Source organism: Rhineura floridana, chromosome 9 (assembly GCF_030035675.1).
Source record: "Rhineura floridana isolate rRhiFlo1 chromosome 9, rRhiFlo1.hap2, whole genome shotgun sequence".
NCBI lineage: Eukaryota > Metazoa > Chordata > Lepidosauria > Squamata > Rhineuridae > Rhineura > Rhineura floridana.
This window is the reverse complement of record NC_084488.1, coordinates 100,577,377-100,596,105: the sequence shown is the minus strand read 5'-3', so window position 1 is coordinate 100,596,105 and position 18,729 is coordinate 100,577,377. Positions and strand designations below refer to the sequence as shown.

At 41.9% G+C, this 18,729-nt stretch overlaps 1 protein-coding gene across 9 annotated transcripts in view; it reads left to right on the top strand.

Moving 5' to 3' along the window:
• The window catches only part of BMPR1B (bone morphogenetic protein receptor type 1B), a 338,903-nt gene extending 327,689 nt beyond the window's left edge, over window positions 1–11,214 (top strand). For all 9 annotated transcript variants that reach the window (XM_061582991.1, XM_061582986.1, XM_061582990.1 and 6 more), the window contains one exon: window positions 4,690–11,214. In XM_061582991.1, the coding sequence (XP_061438975.1) occupies window positions 4,690–4,815 (126 nt within the window). In that variant the 3' untranslated portion in view covers window positions 4,816–11,214. The remainder of the gene's footprint in view (window positions 1–4,689) is intronic.
• The last annotated feature ends 7,515 nt before the right edge of the window (window positions 11,215–18,729 follow it).

The window sequence follows — 18,729 nt, the reverse complement described above, 5'->3', positions numbered from 1 at the left end:
CACCTCAAAGATTGTCACAATTTGCAAGAGGCTATTGGATGGAGTAACTTCCACTAAATACCTTTTCCTCGTGAGAGAGGCTCTGTGGATGTGTTATGGCCAGAGCTTGGAAAAGTTACTTTTTTTGAACTACAACTCCCATCAGCCCTAGCCAGCATGGCCACTGGATTGGGCTGATGGGAGTTGCAGTTCAAAAAAGTAACTTTTCCAAGCTCTAGTTATGGCTCACACTCAGGGTATACAACTCATTCTTTTACATGTTAATTTGTTCTCAGGACCTGTCAGTAACCTTCTAGATCAGCCTTTCCCAACCTTTTGGTTCCCAGATGTTGCTGGACCATTCTGGCTGGGGCAGATAGGAGTTGTAGTCCAGCAACATCTGGGGACCCAAAGGTTAGGAAAGGCTGTTCTAGATAGAGCCAACAGATGTTGTTGGACTATGACTCCCATCATCACCAGCCAGCATGGCCAATAATCAGTTGTGATGGATGTTACAGTCCATCAACATCTGAAGGGCACTAGATTGTAGAAAACGTGGTCTAGCTTGATCTAAAGAGAGCATGGGATTGCATATGGAGCACAGCTGTGCTGAAGTCTGTTCCTCAGTTTCTCAAAAGTTTTTGTCCTCTGTGAAAGAACCTTCCATTTTTCTGCCATGCTCAGAGCACTTCAGAATTTCTTGAGAACTATGGTGGGTGCAATGTTTTGAGGTGCCTGAGAGTGGTTTGGTGGCTTGTGTTTTTCTTTCCAGTCAATGTTCCTGCAGCTCTCTGCAATCTCCCTGGCTGCCTGTTGTTTCCTGATCTGAAAAAGGCCCCTTAGGAAGACTTACATCATGATTTCTTCCCCTGGGCTTTAACTGAAGCATGGGCACCCAGGAAGGCTGTGAAGTGCAGGTCATTGGTGAGAGGATTTGAAGAATGAAAGAAAGGGCAACACACTCCTTGGCCACCTCAAAAGTAAGGTGCATGTATCAAAAACCCTGTGCCCCACCCATGAGAATTTCACTTTGATAATTCTTGAATTCAAATCACACATGCAAAGGAAGAAAGGAAATAATTATTTCCTTTGAATTTAAATAACCTGATGCCATGGTGACATCAGGTGATTGGCAAGTGAGAAGCTCCATCTTCCTGTCAAAGTAGCCCATGGGGGCGGAGGGATGGAGGAGCTCAGGATTTGACTAGCCGGATCCTGTTCCACATCCCTTGTATTATGGCAGCCTTTCCCAACTAGTGGGCCACCAGATGTTGTTGGACTACAACTCCCATCAGCCTCAGCCAGCATTGCCAATGGTCAGGAAAGATGGGAATTACGATGGGAAAGGCTGTATTATGGGAATTGTCGTATAGCAGCATCTGGAAGGACACAGGTTCACCACTCCTGATGTCATTATCATTATATTATTTAGTTTATATACTGATGAATTGCCAAGCTTCTAATTTAAACAATTAAAACAGTAGGCTCAGATCAGGGACATGCTCATCTAAATAGGTGACTGTTGAAGAGCTGGTGGAATGCCAGCACACTACAATGTAGTGTATAAAAGCCCAGCAAAAATATTTTATATGGTATTTTACAAGCCCAAGCAATAGGCTACTAGTGTCTGCAAAAATCTTTGAGGGGGAGGGGTCTTGAAAGCGCATGTGTTAGTCTTCGTCTCTCATACCCACTTTTTGTCAATTAATATAGGAAATTGCTTTTCAAAGCTGTACTGGTATTTTTCTTAAGGGGAGGGAGGAAGTTGCCTGAACACTTTCCATAGAGAATTTATAATGAAGTAAAATTGTGTTTTGGAATCAGTAGACCAGTAATTGATGTACCGCAGACAAATCTGCCGACAGTTATGGTGATGCTATGCAGAGATCATTAATCTTGTTAAGTGGTACAGTGTAATGCTATTATTATAGGAGACAGCTGTGATTTGGGAATAGCACTCTTCGCTTAAGTATTCTGCAATTAGATTTAAAAAAGACTTAAATGGCAAGAGTTGTAAACAATCTTGAGTGTTTAGGGGAGGGCTGCAGAGGGGAATGTTTTTTTAAAAAAACAGAATGAGAAAAGAATGATATACCAACGCAGATTGAGAAAATTTGGTATTTTGGACACTTCCTCCACCCAGAATTTAAAATTGCATGACGGTGAGCTTAAGTATTCTGCAATTAGATTTAAAAAAGACTTAAATGGCAAGAGTTGTAAACAATCTTGAGTGTTTAGGGGAGGGCTGCAGAGGGGAATGTTTTTTTAAAAAAACAGAATGAGAAAAGAATGATATACCAACGCAGATTGAGAAAATTTGGTATTTTGGACACTTCCTCCACCCAGAATTTAAAATTGCATGACGGTGAGCTTAAGTATTCTGCAATTAGATTTAAAAAAGACTTAAATGGCAAGAGTTGTAAACAATCTTGAGTGTTTAGGGGAGGGCTGCAGAGGGGAATGTTTTTTTAAAAAAACAGAATGAGAAAAGAATGATATACCAACGCAGATTGAGAAAATTTGGTATTTTGGACACTTCCTCCACCCAGAATTTAAAATTGCATGACGGTGAGCTTAAGTATTCTGCAATTAGATTTAAAAAAGACTTAAATGGCAAGAGTTGTAAACAATCTTGAGTGTTTAGGGGAGGGCTGCAGAGGGGAATGTTTTTTTAAAAAAACAGAATGAGAAAAGAATGATATACCAACGCAGATTGAGAAAATTTGGTATTTTGGACACTTCCTCCACCCAGAATTTAAAATTGCATGACGGTGAAGTCACACATCTCAGGCTACCTGAAATGCTGCTGAGCTGGCTATACATGCATGGCTCTCTTCCCTTCATTAGTGGTGTGGAAAGGAGAAAAACCTGGAGGGGTGTGTGTTTGTTCTTTGTAATGCAGGCTGCTGGTTGTTTATAGCCATTCAAGCCAGCTTTAAAATCTCTCTCCATGAGTCAGTATGCCGCTGAATAGCAGTAGGAGAGTGCTGGAATCCTACCTGCGGAGGCCTCTAGTGGGCCACTGTGGGAAACAGGATGCTGGACTAGATCAGTGTGAGGATTTCTGCCTTAATTCCTTGTGGGTCCCAAGTGCCTTCAGAGCACCAGTGTGTCTCTTGCATGGTGAGGGCTCTTCTCGTCAGTAGGTAAACACGCTTAGCTATGTTTACTTATACTCCTGCCACTGAGGTATGCTGCCCTGTACTGCCTTCAAGTCGATTCCGACTTATGGCAACCCTATGAATAGGGTTTTCATGAGGCTGAGGGCAGTGACTGGTCTAAGGTCACCCAGTGAGCTTCATGGCTGTGTGGGGATTCGAACCCTTGTCTCCCAGGTCCTAGTCCAATACCTTAACCACTAGACCACATTACAAATCTCTTTCCTCCTTTATCTGTTTCCTCCCTCTTTGGTAAAGCTTGCCATCCCCTTTTATTCACCCCAGGTGATGCTCCTTTCCTTTATTCCTGCTTTAGCCAGTGTCTTATTCCAGTCTCATTATTTTCCCTGGGTTTTGCCTGTTTACTACCTGATTCTCTGCTTGTTCCTCCTCCTTCTCCTCCACTTGTTCCACTCACACATTCACTCTCCCTTTCTGTCCTCCAGTCCAGTCCACCCGCTCTCACTATCTCATCTGTACTCTCTCCTTCACACCAGGCTCATGGCCTTCCATCCATCCTCACTCTCTCTGCTGCCACCTCTTTCACTCCTGCTTCCTTTCATGTGTGTTGGTTTGCCAGCTCCTGTTTTCCCTTTCCTTTCTCGGTGGCTGGGACCCACACCTGATGTATCTCTTGCCCCACCTTTACCTTGAGTGTGTAGGGCTCAGCAGTGCCGCATCCTCAGTGCTCTCTCTCCACGATGGCACTTCCGGTCTGATTGGCTCACTTGCCAGTCAGACTGCCTGCACGCTGAGAGGATGCCTCCCTGGCTTCTCCTCACCATCTGCTTTTCCTCTGCTATAGCAGGGCTCTTCTTGTATCCCGACTAGTTATATGTAAAGCCTGGTTCATTCTGTATTTAGACCCCGATTATTTTAATTGTGTGGAAGCTACTTCCTTCTGGTGCAGGTGCCTGCACTTAGCTCTAAGAACTTCTCAATGGAGGAACCAGATGGATGGGGCAAGTGATAGTACCTTCCCCTGTCGTTAGCTCTGCTCAGTTCCTTTATTTTGATCTACTGGAGCAGTGATGAACTGTGTCTCATGGAAATGGCTCCAAAGTTGCACCAATAACAGGACTTCACCTTAGTGGCCTTAGGTAAGGCCCTTATGTGGGGTTTTTTTGGGGGGGGGGAGTGACGGTGAGACTTCAAAATGGGCAAAGTTGAGCAGTGTGGAGCAGCACAACCTCAAGTAAGAGAGCAGCTCATCTGTACTAAGTTACCAACTTTTTTCTTTCTGACAAGGCTCTTGTTGCTTTGACTACTGCACAACAAGCAGAAGTTATACATGCATGTACTTGTCCATTCCAACAAGTGGATGTGCAGCAAGCTGGAGTGTGCCTTGGGACGGTGTGATTGTGCATGGCCCTCCTTTACGTAGGGTCTGTGAGTGTTGACAGTACAAGGGGCCAGCATTCCAGACTCAGTATGAGTTCTCAGTTAAATAAACCTTAATTTTGTGTTTTTAATATGTCTTTCAAGTGCAAGCTTGACTTTCAGCCAACATGAGACCATTGAGTAATATATCTATCTATGTTTCTTTCTGTAGTGCCTAAGACAAATGGGCAAACTCATGACAGAGTGCTGGGCTCACAACCCCGCTTCTCGGCTCACAGCTCTGCGTGTAAAGAAAACACTTGCCAAAATGTCAGAGTCACAGGACATTAAACTCTGATTCAGCTGACAAAAGGCACCTCTTTGCTTAAGCTCAGAAAAATGGACTTTCCTTTATGTTTCAAAGAGACAGGAAGAGGAATTGCAAATCCTTCACAAATATAAACCTTGAACGCACACTGCACACTGGTGCAAAAACCTTTCCAGGAGGACACGTGGCTCAATCAAGCACATTTGGCTCCTCTGCTACCAGATGAGAAGACCTTTGGCCTCTTTTGGAAGTGGTGGGAGAAACAGAATCGATAACTGCTTCAAGATTGTGCATGCTGCTTTCTATGAAAGCCCCTATTATTATTATTATTTGGACTGTTTAATTTTCATAAAAATGAGCCTTTGCAAATACAAAGTACAAGAAAAGAATTATATTGTTGCTCTGAAGGGGGAAGAGTGAAACAAAGTTGCATCTGAAGAATAAAAGTGGCTATTATTTCCTGTTGATAGAAAAGACTGTTGCACTCCAAGACAACCCACTATGTTGTGAAATGATAGGAAAAAAGAATAGAAATATAAGTTATCATCTGGGCATGTTTGATTTTTGGCATCTGATATGAAGGCTGCATTCCTGGTGGAAATCACTTAAACTCCTGCCAAACTGTTCCTTGCACACAAAAGGCACAATTCTCCCTGAGTATCCCTTACATAAGCCCTCCCATTTCAGGTTAAAGGGATTTCCTTAAGGAACCTGAAATGTGAAAAAACAAGGAAGAAAGGTCAAAACAAACCAACTCAAATAATACCGAGCTCCTTTTGCCATTAACGGCAGCGGTGAGGAACCTGTGGCCTTCTGGATTTTGTTGGACTCCAACTCCCAACAGCCACAGCCAGGATAGTCAAAGGTGAGGGATGATGGAAGTTGAAGTTCAGCAACATCCAGAAAGCTGCAGGTTCCCCACCTATAATTTATGATTTGGGGCATTTTCCAGAAACAGTAGGCTCTGTCCAAAGCCATTGGGTTTTACTCAAAATAGACCCAATTAAATTAATGGTCCTAACATAGTCATTAATTTCAGTGAATACAAGCCTTAGGGCAGTCTTCCTCAACCTCGTGCCCTCCAGATGTTTTGGACTACAGCTTCCCTCCGCTCCAGCCAGCATAATCATTCATTTAATGTGGGAATGGGAAACTTGTGGCCCTCCCGATGTTTGACTACAATTCCCATCATCCCTGAAGGAAGGACAATACTGGCTGGGGCTCATGGGAGTTGGAGTTGAACAACATCTGGGGGGGGTACATTTTCTCCATCCCTGATTTAATAGGGATGCTCCTGGAGAATTGTGCATTCTATTATTTGTGGGGTTTTTCCTGGCTTTTTACACTCAAAACAATAATTTTGAAATTAATGTGAATTAGAGTTTGGTAAAATATGGAATTACACTTACTAACTTTTAATTTACCAGCAAAGTCCCTGATCAATGGAGCCTCTGTCCAAGTTGCATTTACAACCCTTTTTCCTTAAGATAATTAAGAAAATGAAGAATATTGACCTGTATTTGAGATGTATCTGGAAATGGTAAGTTATAATGGAAGGGTAAAAGAAAACTATCTTTCAGAAAACTTTAAATCCATGAAGGTGAGCATTGTTTTGAAAAAGAGGGCTTATTTTATGTGAACTTTAAAAATATAATTTCCTTTACTGTAGAGAAGAAATTGAGAAAGTTTGTGAAGAGAGTTTTATGCATTGGATTATTTGGCTAGATGATTCATTCTGCTGTTGCCCAAATTTGAAGAAGTCCCACAGAGCCAAGGGAGCAGAACATTTTCTTTTTATTATTACTTAAAAAAAAACAACCGGTGAAGTATTGAATCCTCAGTTTTTCCCCTCTGCAATTCTGGTCAAAGCATCAAGACAATGTTTTTGTTTTTATTAATGTTTTAAGCTCAGCTAGAGAGAATTGTTAGGTTTTGTGTACACACAAGGAGTTTTGGGGCTCTTCTGTTTCCCAAAAAGACAGTTGCCAGGCCCTCCAAAATTTGACAAAGTTTCATGTGCATCCAAAACAGGTGTATGTGCACCACATGGGCACTTTCAGTTCTGTCCTTCCTCTAGAATCTTCCCTGGATCTCCTGAATTTGTGCTTTCTCAGGCCTCATCTACACTATACATTTAAGTATTACACCACTTTAAACAGCCATGGTTTCCCCCAAAGGAACTGTAGTTTGTTAAAGGTCCCGACAGTTGTTAGGAGACCCCTATTCCCCCCACAGAGCTACAGTTCTCAGAGTGGTTTAACAGTCCTCTTGCCAGGGTACTCTGGGAACTGTAGCTCTGTAAGGGGGACAGGGGTTTCCTAAAAACTCTCAGCACCTTAACAAACTGCAGTTCCTGGGATTGTTTAAACAGGCTGTAACTATTTAAAGTGGCATCATACTGGTTTAAATGTATAGTGTAGATGGAGCCTTAGAGCTACTACATTGTTGTTGTTTTAAAGCAATACATTTAAAAATAATAGAACTATAAATGGGGTAATATATATATAATTTGTAGCGTCACAGCTAACAAAATATGCATTGCAGCTAAAATTAGAAATTTTTGTTGCACACATATATCCTTCATAGAGAATTTTTAGACAAAACTCTGTAACTCTCAATAGAATTTTGACCATGAAGCTGTGTGGTACTGGGTTGTTTCTCACCTTTGAAAATTAATTGTAGATTTGAAGAGCTGAGTGTTTGTGCCCCTAGAGGGCACTGTGCACCTTTGGATTCTCAGAGCAATGGGGTCAGTAGTCATTGTAAGCTGAAATAACACTGCTCCCTCTTCATTAAAATAGGCTAGATTCCACAGATAGAACAATCAGGCTTCCCTCTCTGCAAGGTTCATATATGTAAGAACTTTAAAACAATGTGGAAAGAGCATACTGTGTGCAGTTAATAATTTGGTGCAAAATATTGCAGCTGGAGGAGATTGACTAATAGTTTAAAGTCATGAACCTGAGAGAGAAATACCAATGGAGAGATATATACCCTCGTAGATGTAAATGTTTAAGACATAAAAATTTAAGAAGAGTGCCCCAGAGGCCAGAGAATGTGTTGGCAAGTGGGAGCCCATCTCCCTGCCACCACGGAAACCACCAACACCCTGGCTGAACTGCTGTTGGAGTTCTGACCTTGTTAGGCCAAAAAGGGAGCATGCTGGGGGTGGCTGGGGATGTTCCAGGAAAGGACCATGAAACAGCTTGGAACTGAAGAATCCAAAGCCATCTCAGCCACTTTGAGACACACAGAAACTGAGCAGAGATACAGATCCACTCAGGAGCTAATCTAAAATTCTTCCTCTGATTCCTTCCCTTGGAATCAGAAAAGCGTTGTTTTTTAAATTTGAAAAAAGTTGTAAAAGAGTGTTCCTCCTCCCTCACTTCTGCCATACCTGTAAGGTTTGGGATAAGATGGCTCAGCCGCCTTTGGTTTCTCCCTATCACCACCACCACCTTAAGACTGCAGCCTAAGAGGACAGTTTTGGTTAATACGAAAGAATTTCTGCCGTTGATCCCTCTGGTAGTAAACCCTCCACATACTTCAAAACTTGAATAGGCTTACTACTGCATTCAGTAAGCATGGGTGATTCTCATTGATTTGGGGTAATTTATTCTGAAAGCAATTTGACTTTGAAGCCATTAGTTGTTTTTACATGAACATTTCTGTTCCAAAGCAGAGTCAATCATGCACAAACCTGGTTTCTTCCAAAGCTGTCCTCTTCTTTCTCTTGGGTGCCTTGTGTCTTGACAGCTGGCATCACAAATCACCTCTGCCTTGACTGGTGATTAGCTAATGGGAGTTGAGAATGCATAGCACTAAAGAGTTTATGACATGGCTGGGACCAAGAAGGGGGGAAAGCCCATTTAAACTCTCACTGTATTATAAATGAGAGTCCACAGGTTCTCCCTTCACATACCATCTCAAAAAAATTACTGTGTATAATATATAAACTCAGTTTAATATTGAAGGCCATATTCTAACCCATGATGTTGCTGTAACCAACTGCACTTTCATTTGAATCGATGAAGTTGCCCTGATACCCACTAGCACAACCTGACAATAGGAATTTGTTGAAGCTGGGGTTTCCCAACAGAAATAGAACGCAATGGGCAGAATCCAATTGGCCTTCCTAGTGCTGTTTCCCCAATGGAGGTGTCCACTGATAGAGAAGGGGTGTATTTTTGCATGTTCCCTCTCTTCCCTGCATCCCCCAGCACCACCACCCAATGTTCTGGAAGGTTAAGAGTCCTCCAGAACAGTTTTTTGGGGTGCTGGGGGCTGCAGACAAGGCAGGGAATTAGCAAAATGGCCTCTTCCATAAGTAGATTGGAACCTCCCATTGGATTAAACACCCATGCTCTTGTGCAAAGGCACTAGTTAGATGAAGCCCAATGGAAATAACAAGAGTTGCTTAAATAAAAATAAACGAATTATTAAATGTTCTGAGGGAGGAATGGGGAAGCTGTGGCCCAATCAGATGTTGTTAGGCTATAACTCCCATAAACCCCAGTAAGTATAGACAATGGTCAGATATGATGGGAAATGTAATTCAGCAATATCTGGAGGACCATAGGTTCCCCATCCCTGCTCTGAGGTAAATTAAAAATCACACGATGGGTACAAGTCTATATTGCCATGTCCCGTCCTCTGCAATGTGCATCCCCATTTATATTTTGGGAAGTTTTTCTTGCATTTGACAATTATCAAAATAACAAGATCTGCTAATCGTGGCAAATTTAAAGATGGTGTAGCCTGAGGAGATCATGTAAATCAGATCCCTGTGAGGAAAGCTGGATATTTTCTCTCATACAATATTTGCAGCCAAGTCATAGGATCCTGATAGTGTGACAAAAATGTGGTTAGATAGGTTATGTGTGCAGCTCAGTCTGTGGTGAAGCATTTGCCCAGTTCACAGCTTACGTTTGTGATACTACTACCGTTCCCAAAAGTGATTTAACAAGGGGAAAGAGGGAGAGTATGAATGTGCAGTGAGGCTAATTTAAGATTGCAGGAAACCAGTCATATTACATCACTACAAGCTGAACAGCAACATATGGACCAAGGCAGTTCCCATTATTCAGCTCAGTGTCTTAACATGTACTATTTTTCCAACAAAAGGAGAAGCTACAGTATATTAAAATAAAATTTCCTCCTTTTCTTTACTTTTAGAACCCTATCTTATGTTTTAGGCCTTTTTTAACTTGAGGTTGACTCCACAGAAGACATGAAGAGGATTCTTTCACTATGCCTCAATAAAAAGGTCTTAGTATTTTTGAGTTTCTGAATTTCCAAATAATTTCAAAATGCAAAGCTGTTCTTTTATGGTTCTTGAAGGGATTTTAAGATGCCAGTTTTCATAAGCCTAGTATAAAAATCTGTTCAGAAGTTCAGGTTTATATATATGTATATATATATATATATAAATGTGTTTGTCTCAGAGAGTATATGTATTTCAGTTGGGAATTAGAAAAACTCCATTATGTGGAATAAGAGTAAAATATTACAGATGATAAAGCACTAAATGAAACATTTATTTATGAAAACATGTTGCTGACAATTCATAGTGACAGTGGAATATGAAAAAAGGAAACATTAGCACTGGAATGAAAAAGGGCATAATAACATTTTTGTTGGCTTCAGTTTTACTACGAGACTTGAAGGGCCATTCCCCCCCCCCATCTCTTATGTTAGCCCTTCTAAAATCAAATTCTGCAATGTAGCTGTTCAAGATGACAGAACACATCCCTAGCCAATGTTGCAAATTGGTTTTAGCACTAATATTTGATTTTTACCACATAGTTATTCACGAAGATTGCCAAGTGGTAATTGTCCTGTTCCAGTAGTGAATTGAGCTGTGAACCTTAAAAAATGATGTCTTTGTTGGTCATTATTCTCAGAATTCGCCGTATCTGAGGCCTTCAAATATCTGTCAGAGTTAATAGTTCAATATAAACACTAGTCGAGGGAGAAATAACTTCTAACAGAATTTTAAAAGGAGAACTTTTCAGGGAAAGATGTACTAAAATGTGTAGTTAATGAGGTTATCTTAATGGCAGTGATATTGGGAAGAGAAGAGTTCAAGGAGAACAATAATCTGGCAACTGTTAGCCCTTTGCTGGCACAACACAAGCTATTTCTTTTGAAGAATGATTGACAATGTAATTTTTTCTTGATACTGATTTGTGTTCTTTTTTGAGAACCAGTGCCTTATTCAGTCTGTAAATACTGTAATTGTAAAAACAAGCCTGTGTTGCAATTGTTCAAAATGGTATATGTCTGTCTTCACATTCCCTAAATGTTTTCAGTGCCCTGTTTTAAAAAAATACAATTTCTTTTTAAATAGTTTAGCTTGTTTGAAATTCCCAGCATTATTTGGCACCCCCAGGTGTGTTGGCTATGTCAGACTCTACATTCCTTATTAAAATTGCCCTCATTTAGCAAGCAGACAGAACACTGCACAAATACTTTTGCCAGGTTTAATAAGTACCAAGAAGTACAGTGGTTTTACCTCTAGTCTACTGAGCCAGGTCAGGAGAGGCAAGTGTGTAGGCCTAATTCTGTGGCAGGCATGGAAACTTGTGGTCTCCCAGATGATGGTGGACTACAGCTCCCATCATTTCTGACCATTTGCAATGCTGGCTGGGGCTGATGGCAGGTAGAGTCCCAACAACATCTCCAGACTCACAAGGTCCCCTTCTTGAGAATGGGGAAACCTCAGGCTTGGGGATCAAATTTGGTCCTCTAGGCCTGTTCTTGGGGTCCTCAGGCCATGCCCCCTTCCCAGGCCACACCCCATCCTCAAGTGCATCTGCCTGCTGGAATATGTCCTTGGACTGGGTGGAGAGATGCATGGGTGGGTGAATAGAAGGTGAAATCTCTGATTTGTGTGATTGGAATGTAACCTACTGTACAAAGGGAAGAACTGTATCCTTTGCTCCACCTACCTTTTGCGTCTGACCCCACCCACCACTGTCATGTGGCCCCCCAGAATGTTGTCCATGAGGGAATGCGGCCCTCAGGCCAAAAAAGTCTCCCACCCCTTTTCTATGGCATGATCAGGGCTATAGGTTTCTTGGCCAGGGTGCCACAGACTCTAGCCAGCTGAGCCATTTCTGGTACCAATGCTGCAGGGTGCTCACTCCATGAGTTATATGCCCTTCTATAATCAACACTGCACAGCGTAGTGGCCACTGGAATGGCACCTTTTGGGAGCACTTTTAATACTTCCCAACTTGCTCTGTGTGGCAACTAGTTGGCAAGTAAGGGATCTCTGACTTACCTGGTTCCTTTCCACAATTTTGTCAATCTAGCCTAACTAGAACGAACAGACTTGACATCTAACTAAATAAAAGAACTTGGCAAGGAGACACTGTGTTTAGGCCCATGTAGGATGGTTTGGTTTTAGTCCAATGTGCAAAACAGGAGAAAGCCAGGGTTAAGCTAGCATTAGGTTATAACACTAGAGTTTTATGTATTTCAAACTGGGTTCTAAGTGGATCTTTTATGTGTGTATCTTTAATTGATTGCTGCTTCCCACAAACCTCTACATCTATATTTTATTGCAATTGCATTTAATCCTGCCAGTCCCCTTGGTGCTTTGACCACAACCTGTGAGCTTCGTTTCTGATTTATGGGAGCACAGTCTACTCAGTGGACAAAACAGTGCCTAAGATGCCAAAGAAAAACATCAAAACTATTTTGATGCCAAATCAACATAGGCAACCCTCAAAGCAGTGAGATCTAGTTTCCCAGACTTTTTCAATGCTTCTGCTGCTGTAGCCACTTTTAATCTTGTGTGTCTGTGCTGGGATGGGAGGAATATTCATCCTGAGGGTGATGCCTTTTTCTTTCCAAAGCATATGTGGCTTTTCCTGGAGATGCAATGATGAGAAATCCTTCACTGGCTGCATTTTTGCCAGTTATGCATCTTTTGAAGTCACACAGCTTGTTAGTTAGAGGGAAAAATGGATGCCAGTCCTATTTATCACATTTACTTAGAGTGTTGTCGTCATCATCATCATCATACATTTCTGTGACTTTACAAACATTGTCTCAAAGAAAGCTGCTTTATACCAGGTCAGATGATTTGTCCATTTATCCCAGTATTGTCTACTCAATGGCAGCAGCTCTCCAGAGTCTCAGGCAGTGGGTGTTTTATATCACTTCCTGGGGCGATCCTTTCAGATGGTGCTATCATGGATTAAGCTAGGGGGACATCTACACGCCAAGCACATAGTCTACCACTGTGCTATGGTAGTTCCCCATGGTGATAATCTACATTTATCAACACTGGCAACAACCCTGTAAGAGAGGTTAGTAGGTACTTATCCCAATTTCTTTTGAGGTTGACACTGGATTTTCACTGTGTACCAACCTTATCTTTGCATACTCACTTCACCCTTGCACACTGTCCAAATTAACACACACATACAGCCTCCAGAGACAACAGCTTATTGGTTTATCTGCATTCAAATTGGCTGCATCCTTCCATTGATTTTCATGTACAAACACCATTGCATTGAGGGAGAAAGTTCCTCATATAGATCAATGTCAGAATGTAATCTATAATGTAGTCCATTGTGAGCTTTCAATGGTGCCTTTGGACATAATGGGACACCAGTTTTGAACATCAGCCCTTTCATGAAGTACAGCAGGAAAATATAGGGTAAGGCAGAATGGTGGCTATGGAATTTAGACACACGTGGAAAAGCTGCTCCTTATGAGAAGTTATTGTAAAGGAGGTCCTCATTTCTAAACCATGCTCTGCTGGTAATGCTGTTGCCATTACAGGTTTCTGTAGCTTAGGAATGGTAGTAAATTTTAGGGCTGTGCCCCACTTTGAAACCATGTAATGTCATATAGTGTGTGCAGGTCTGCAAACCTATGAATGTGTGTGCATTAGCTGTCCCCTTGTAATCCCATCTGAGGCAGCTGAGCCACAACAACTTTCTCTACAAAAGAAAAGGTGATATTGCTTAAAAGCCACATTATTTGACAAGGATGGCCAACATGTCACCTCTGAGTCTCAGATGCTGCAGACTACAACTCTCCCATCACCCTTGACCATTTGCATTGCTGGTTGTGGCTGATGGGTTTTGTAATCCAAAATGTTGTCCAAAACCCACCAGGAGGGGTTGGGCCTCTTCATCCTTCCTCATCCTGTTTGTGGGGATGGCCAGCTACTGAAAGATGAGGACACTGCACTGATTGGAAGAATGCTGTTCGCTATTATCACCACTTCTGAAGGTCAAGAGTTCAATGCTGAAAGTAGCACTAGATTCTGTTGTAGATCATCCTGGTCCAAATCATGACCTGCTCGAATATTAATGCAAGATCCCACTGTGATAGGCAGGATAATATATCAATCACAGTCCTGCCCAATGTGTGGCCCACCAAGTCCACAGTAACTCACCAGCCATCCCTTGTGGCCTGCCAGGTTGAGCTGTTCTGTTCTGTCATATTAAAACATAGAGGTCCATTTGATTCCTGCAGATGGTGTATGAGAGTAAACGGAATCAGTTCAGATGCCAGAAAGCAGTTTCATCTCCAGCACACTGCCATTGCTACCTTGATAAACTTCCACCCCCCACCCCAATTTTATAGGAACTTGGCAGTAATCACATCCACACCATACATTAAAGGACATGGCTCCTCTCAAAGAATCCTGGGAGGTGTAGCTTGTTAAGGGTGTTGGGAATTGTAGCTGTGTGAGGCAAACTACAGTTCCCAGGATTCTCTGGGGAATACCATGTGCTTTAAATGTGCTGTAAAGGTATGGTGTGAGCCACATTCTATCCCATAGGGGCTGTACCTCCATTGCATCTAATAGGCCACATGTTCCAGTGTTTTACTGCATTTAAATGGAGCCAAGTGAAAAATTGAAGTTTTGTAATGCTATAATAAGGATGCCAGCTGCAGATCAGCATAGCAAAACAATTACTTTTAACTCCGATTTATACTCCTTTGATTTAAACAGAACAAAGCAACACATTTGAATGCATAAAAAAGCAGGTGTCTTTCAAGTTGCAAAAAGATTTCTAAGGAGTTCAAAAGAATCTGTGTTGTTTGGGATTCCAGAGGGCTGACCTGACTGATAATCAAATGTCTAATTCTCTAGTGGGATCAGGAAGGGTGTGTGTGTGTAAAATAAGTTGACACAACTCGCTTTTTTTTTAACGTGTGACTTTTTCATCTATGTTCTGCATCCCAATGGTAATCTATTCATGTGTAAGTCAGCGCAGGATTATGAACTGAATGTTTTATAAAAATAGAATTTTTAATAGCACATTTTTGGAAAAAGAGTGCCTAAGGCTTTCTTTAGTCATTACTGTCTAAATCAGCTGGTCATTTTTGCCCCAGCTTTAATCAGATCTTGTTTATGTTCTGAGTTGCAAACAAGTTTCAGGGGAAGGAGGTCAAAAGAACTGTGTTGGCAGCCACATTTGCAGAAAAGTGTGCCTTTTATTGCATTTCTTCCTTTGTATAACCACTGACATGTTATGTAAAATATTGTATGTGCCTTTAAGAGACTTGGGCATCATTGTGCCACTCAGCGTGTTACTTACATTTGCCTGAAACTTTCATAGCTGGGAACACTTCAGGCTTATTCCTCAAAGTTTTGCTTAGCTGAATGATTATTTGAGTTTTAATTTTGGTCTGGTTCATTGGTTCTTTTCCTTTCAATATTTGAAGGGGGGGGCAGGATCCCGAATACTTAGAAATGATGTGTTTGGGGCTTTATTCATTTAGCGAGAAAAGCCCACTCTTTGTTGACTTTTGACACCATTTATGCCCTTACCCAGCAACCATCTTTGGAGTGGAAGATTTTTTTTTTTAGCACCAGTTGACCATGGCTGAAAACATCCCATGTCTCCCTGCGTGGGGCAATGCTTGGAATGCCTAAAGCATGATCAGTAGGATTTAACACCCCCCCTTGAACAGTGGATTCTTATGCCACTTCATAAGCCCTGTGCTTTACCCTGTTACACAGGAAGTACTGCTGCTTGTAAACTACAAGAGTACTTGGGTTTATGGAACTAGGCCAGCCATTCCCAACTAGTGGGCCACCAGATGTTGTTGGACCACAACTCCCATCAGCCTCAGCCAGCATTGCCAATGGTCAGGAAAGTTGGGAATTGTGGTCCAACAACATCTGGTGGCCCACTAGTTGGGAAAGGCTGAACTAGGCCAATGGCTCTTTAGAGCTTCAATGTATAAAGGAACTTTCCTCCCCGACTCACGTGTGATTGAATTCCATTGCCACGATAGTGCCAGTCTGAAGGTAGCCTTAGGCTGGAAAGGAGGCTGAGGCACAGTTTTGTGTGTGGAAGAGAAATTCCTGCAGACAAAGGCAGCAGAATATGCTTTCTCTGGTAACTAAATGAAAGGACACACATGGGATTTTTTTTTCACTTGCTTATAAATATAATTTATAACCTGTTTAAAAATTCTTTCTTACACTTTGTACATGTCAGGCTGACATAATAAATGCAGGCATTTACAAACAGAGGGTAGAAGAAAAAAAGGGAAGAAAAGGGACAGAGGCACACTCTGAACTAGTAAACTACACTTCCACTGTACAGCAATACAAAGAAATGCAATGGCTAGCACTTTGCTCTGTTAGTCATAGTAATTCATTAGAAAATGGAATTGCATAGAAGATACAGCAATAAGATCAAAACCAAACACTTTCCCATAGCTGATGAGCAAAACAAAAAAGACAAAGACCCCAAGACCACCCCTAGCACAAACTCTAGGTAACACAGCTATAGTTCAGCTGCGAGATGCAAAAAATTGAGAAACAAGATTCTCTTTCCAAGCACAGACTGGACAGCAGTTCTTTCCCTGCTGTTTCCCTGCTCCCATCCTGCTGCCAGGTTTGCCTTTGCCTTTGCTTTAGGCAGGTATCAAATGCCTGGTCTTCTTACTCTTACTCTTCAGTGATAGATGGAAAGAGCATCTCTCAGTGAAGGAAGTCAAATACACAGATGCCGTAATATTAGCCCCAGGAGCTTCGTATTTCTCAGCGCTCATAGTGTTCAATGCTCTCTCACAGAAAGAGGGGTTAAAGGTTGATGTGTGGTTTGGGATTTATTTTTGGAAAGGATGATTTGCAAAAACCATGGAGGGAGAATGAAAGTAAGCACTGTGCAACTTTGCTCTGTATTACCTTGTTTACTTCTTTGAATTATTTTTCTCCATCCCCAATCTCCTGGGTTTATATTTGTGGGATAGCCATGTGGAGACCACACAAGCTCAACTAAACAATGCAACAATGTTTTATCCTAATAAAAGGGACATTCCCCCCACTCCAATCCCACCAGCGCCAAACGGAATTGCCAAAGGAAGTGACATTTAGCTTAATAAACCTGGAAAGAAAATCAGAATCATTAGATAAGGATGCTGTCTCTGTAGCTTCCTTATCTGGAAAAACTGCATTCATCCATTACAAAATTAGCCCGGCCTCTAGGAAAAGGGACTTAATATCTCTGTGACCTGCAACAGATGCTAAAACCACTATGCACATTTTCACTGACATGATAGCAAATGCTAAATTCCTTTCTTCATGTAAAAGAGTAAACTAGAATACTAGTGAGGTGCTGACAAATGTTTCCATGTCTTGATGGAGGATGGTTCCAATCAGGTTGAAGTTATGGCCTATCTCTAGCAACCTTATAAAACCCCAATTGTACCATGCAGGGGGTGGGTAGTTTATTAGTTCTGTTTATTTGCATTAGCTAATCTGAACCATTGTTTTACAAATAATGGCCCAGACTGAGCTCTAGTCATGAGTAGCAACCGGTGGCTCCATATGGGAATCCACACATCCAACTAGTTCAACAACGCCCAGAAGGCATCATGATGCAGCTGTGGATATGCATACAGAAATGTGCATCACTTATGTACATCGAAGGCAGCTTTCATATGTTGTCCCTTGCAGTATCATATTTAAAAAGATGGTATGTGAAGATTTACATTATAAGCAGGCATCCTGGGAGAATGGCCAAGGAAGAAGAGTAGTCATGAGTAAGACATAGAATGACCTTGTGCTAATGAACACCTCCCAGTCCTACATTTTTTTCTGCACAAGCAGCTACATACTAAAGATGGTGTCCATTGAGTGGTGTCCCACCAACACAATACCAACCCTGATGCTATCCTAGCATTAGAGAGAGGCAGAGGTGTAGGACACAAAAGGTCATGCTTCATGTAATTTGAACGGATAGGCATGTCACATTTCAAAGAGAACATAAACTGTCCTGTGTTTCCTGGATATTTTGTTGCCTGAGACAGCGGAAGAAGAAGAAAAAGCTCTCCCCATTCCATATAAAAGCAGGTGACTGGACTGGCAGTTGAATCTTAAACAGTAGCAATGGGACAGCCTGTATCAGACCTGAGGGCAGTAGGCTAGCTCAGGGGGCACAGGGCAGGCCACAAGGGAGACGGCTCTGATCTCAAAGAAATATTGCAATGTATCAGGAACCATGTGAGTGTGCATCATGGGACTAGGGCAATGGATACATCTTTACGCGCTGGCTTGATCAGGGGTCTTTCCCAATGACGCTGCCTGTGGTGAACTGGGGGAAGGCAACCAGGTGAGACAGTTCACCAGCCCAGCACTGGCATTGTGGGGGCGCTAGTTCAGGAGGATGGGAAGAGATGAGGGGCTCAGCAGGAAGGGTTGGAGCTGTCCCCACCCCACTGCATCTGCTGCCTGAGAAGCCCACCTCATGCTACCTAATGGTAGAGCTGGCTCTCTTATTTTATTTATTTATTTTTTAAAAATCACTGAATTTCTCAGTGACTATATATGGAAACAAACAACATGGGTAGTAATTACCTTCAGACAAAAAACCTGATTCAGAGACCCTCAACAGAGATCATGATTGAGAGGGCGGGGATTTGTTTTCTCATTCAGAGATGTTAGGTGAGCTGTGG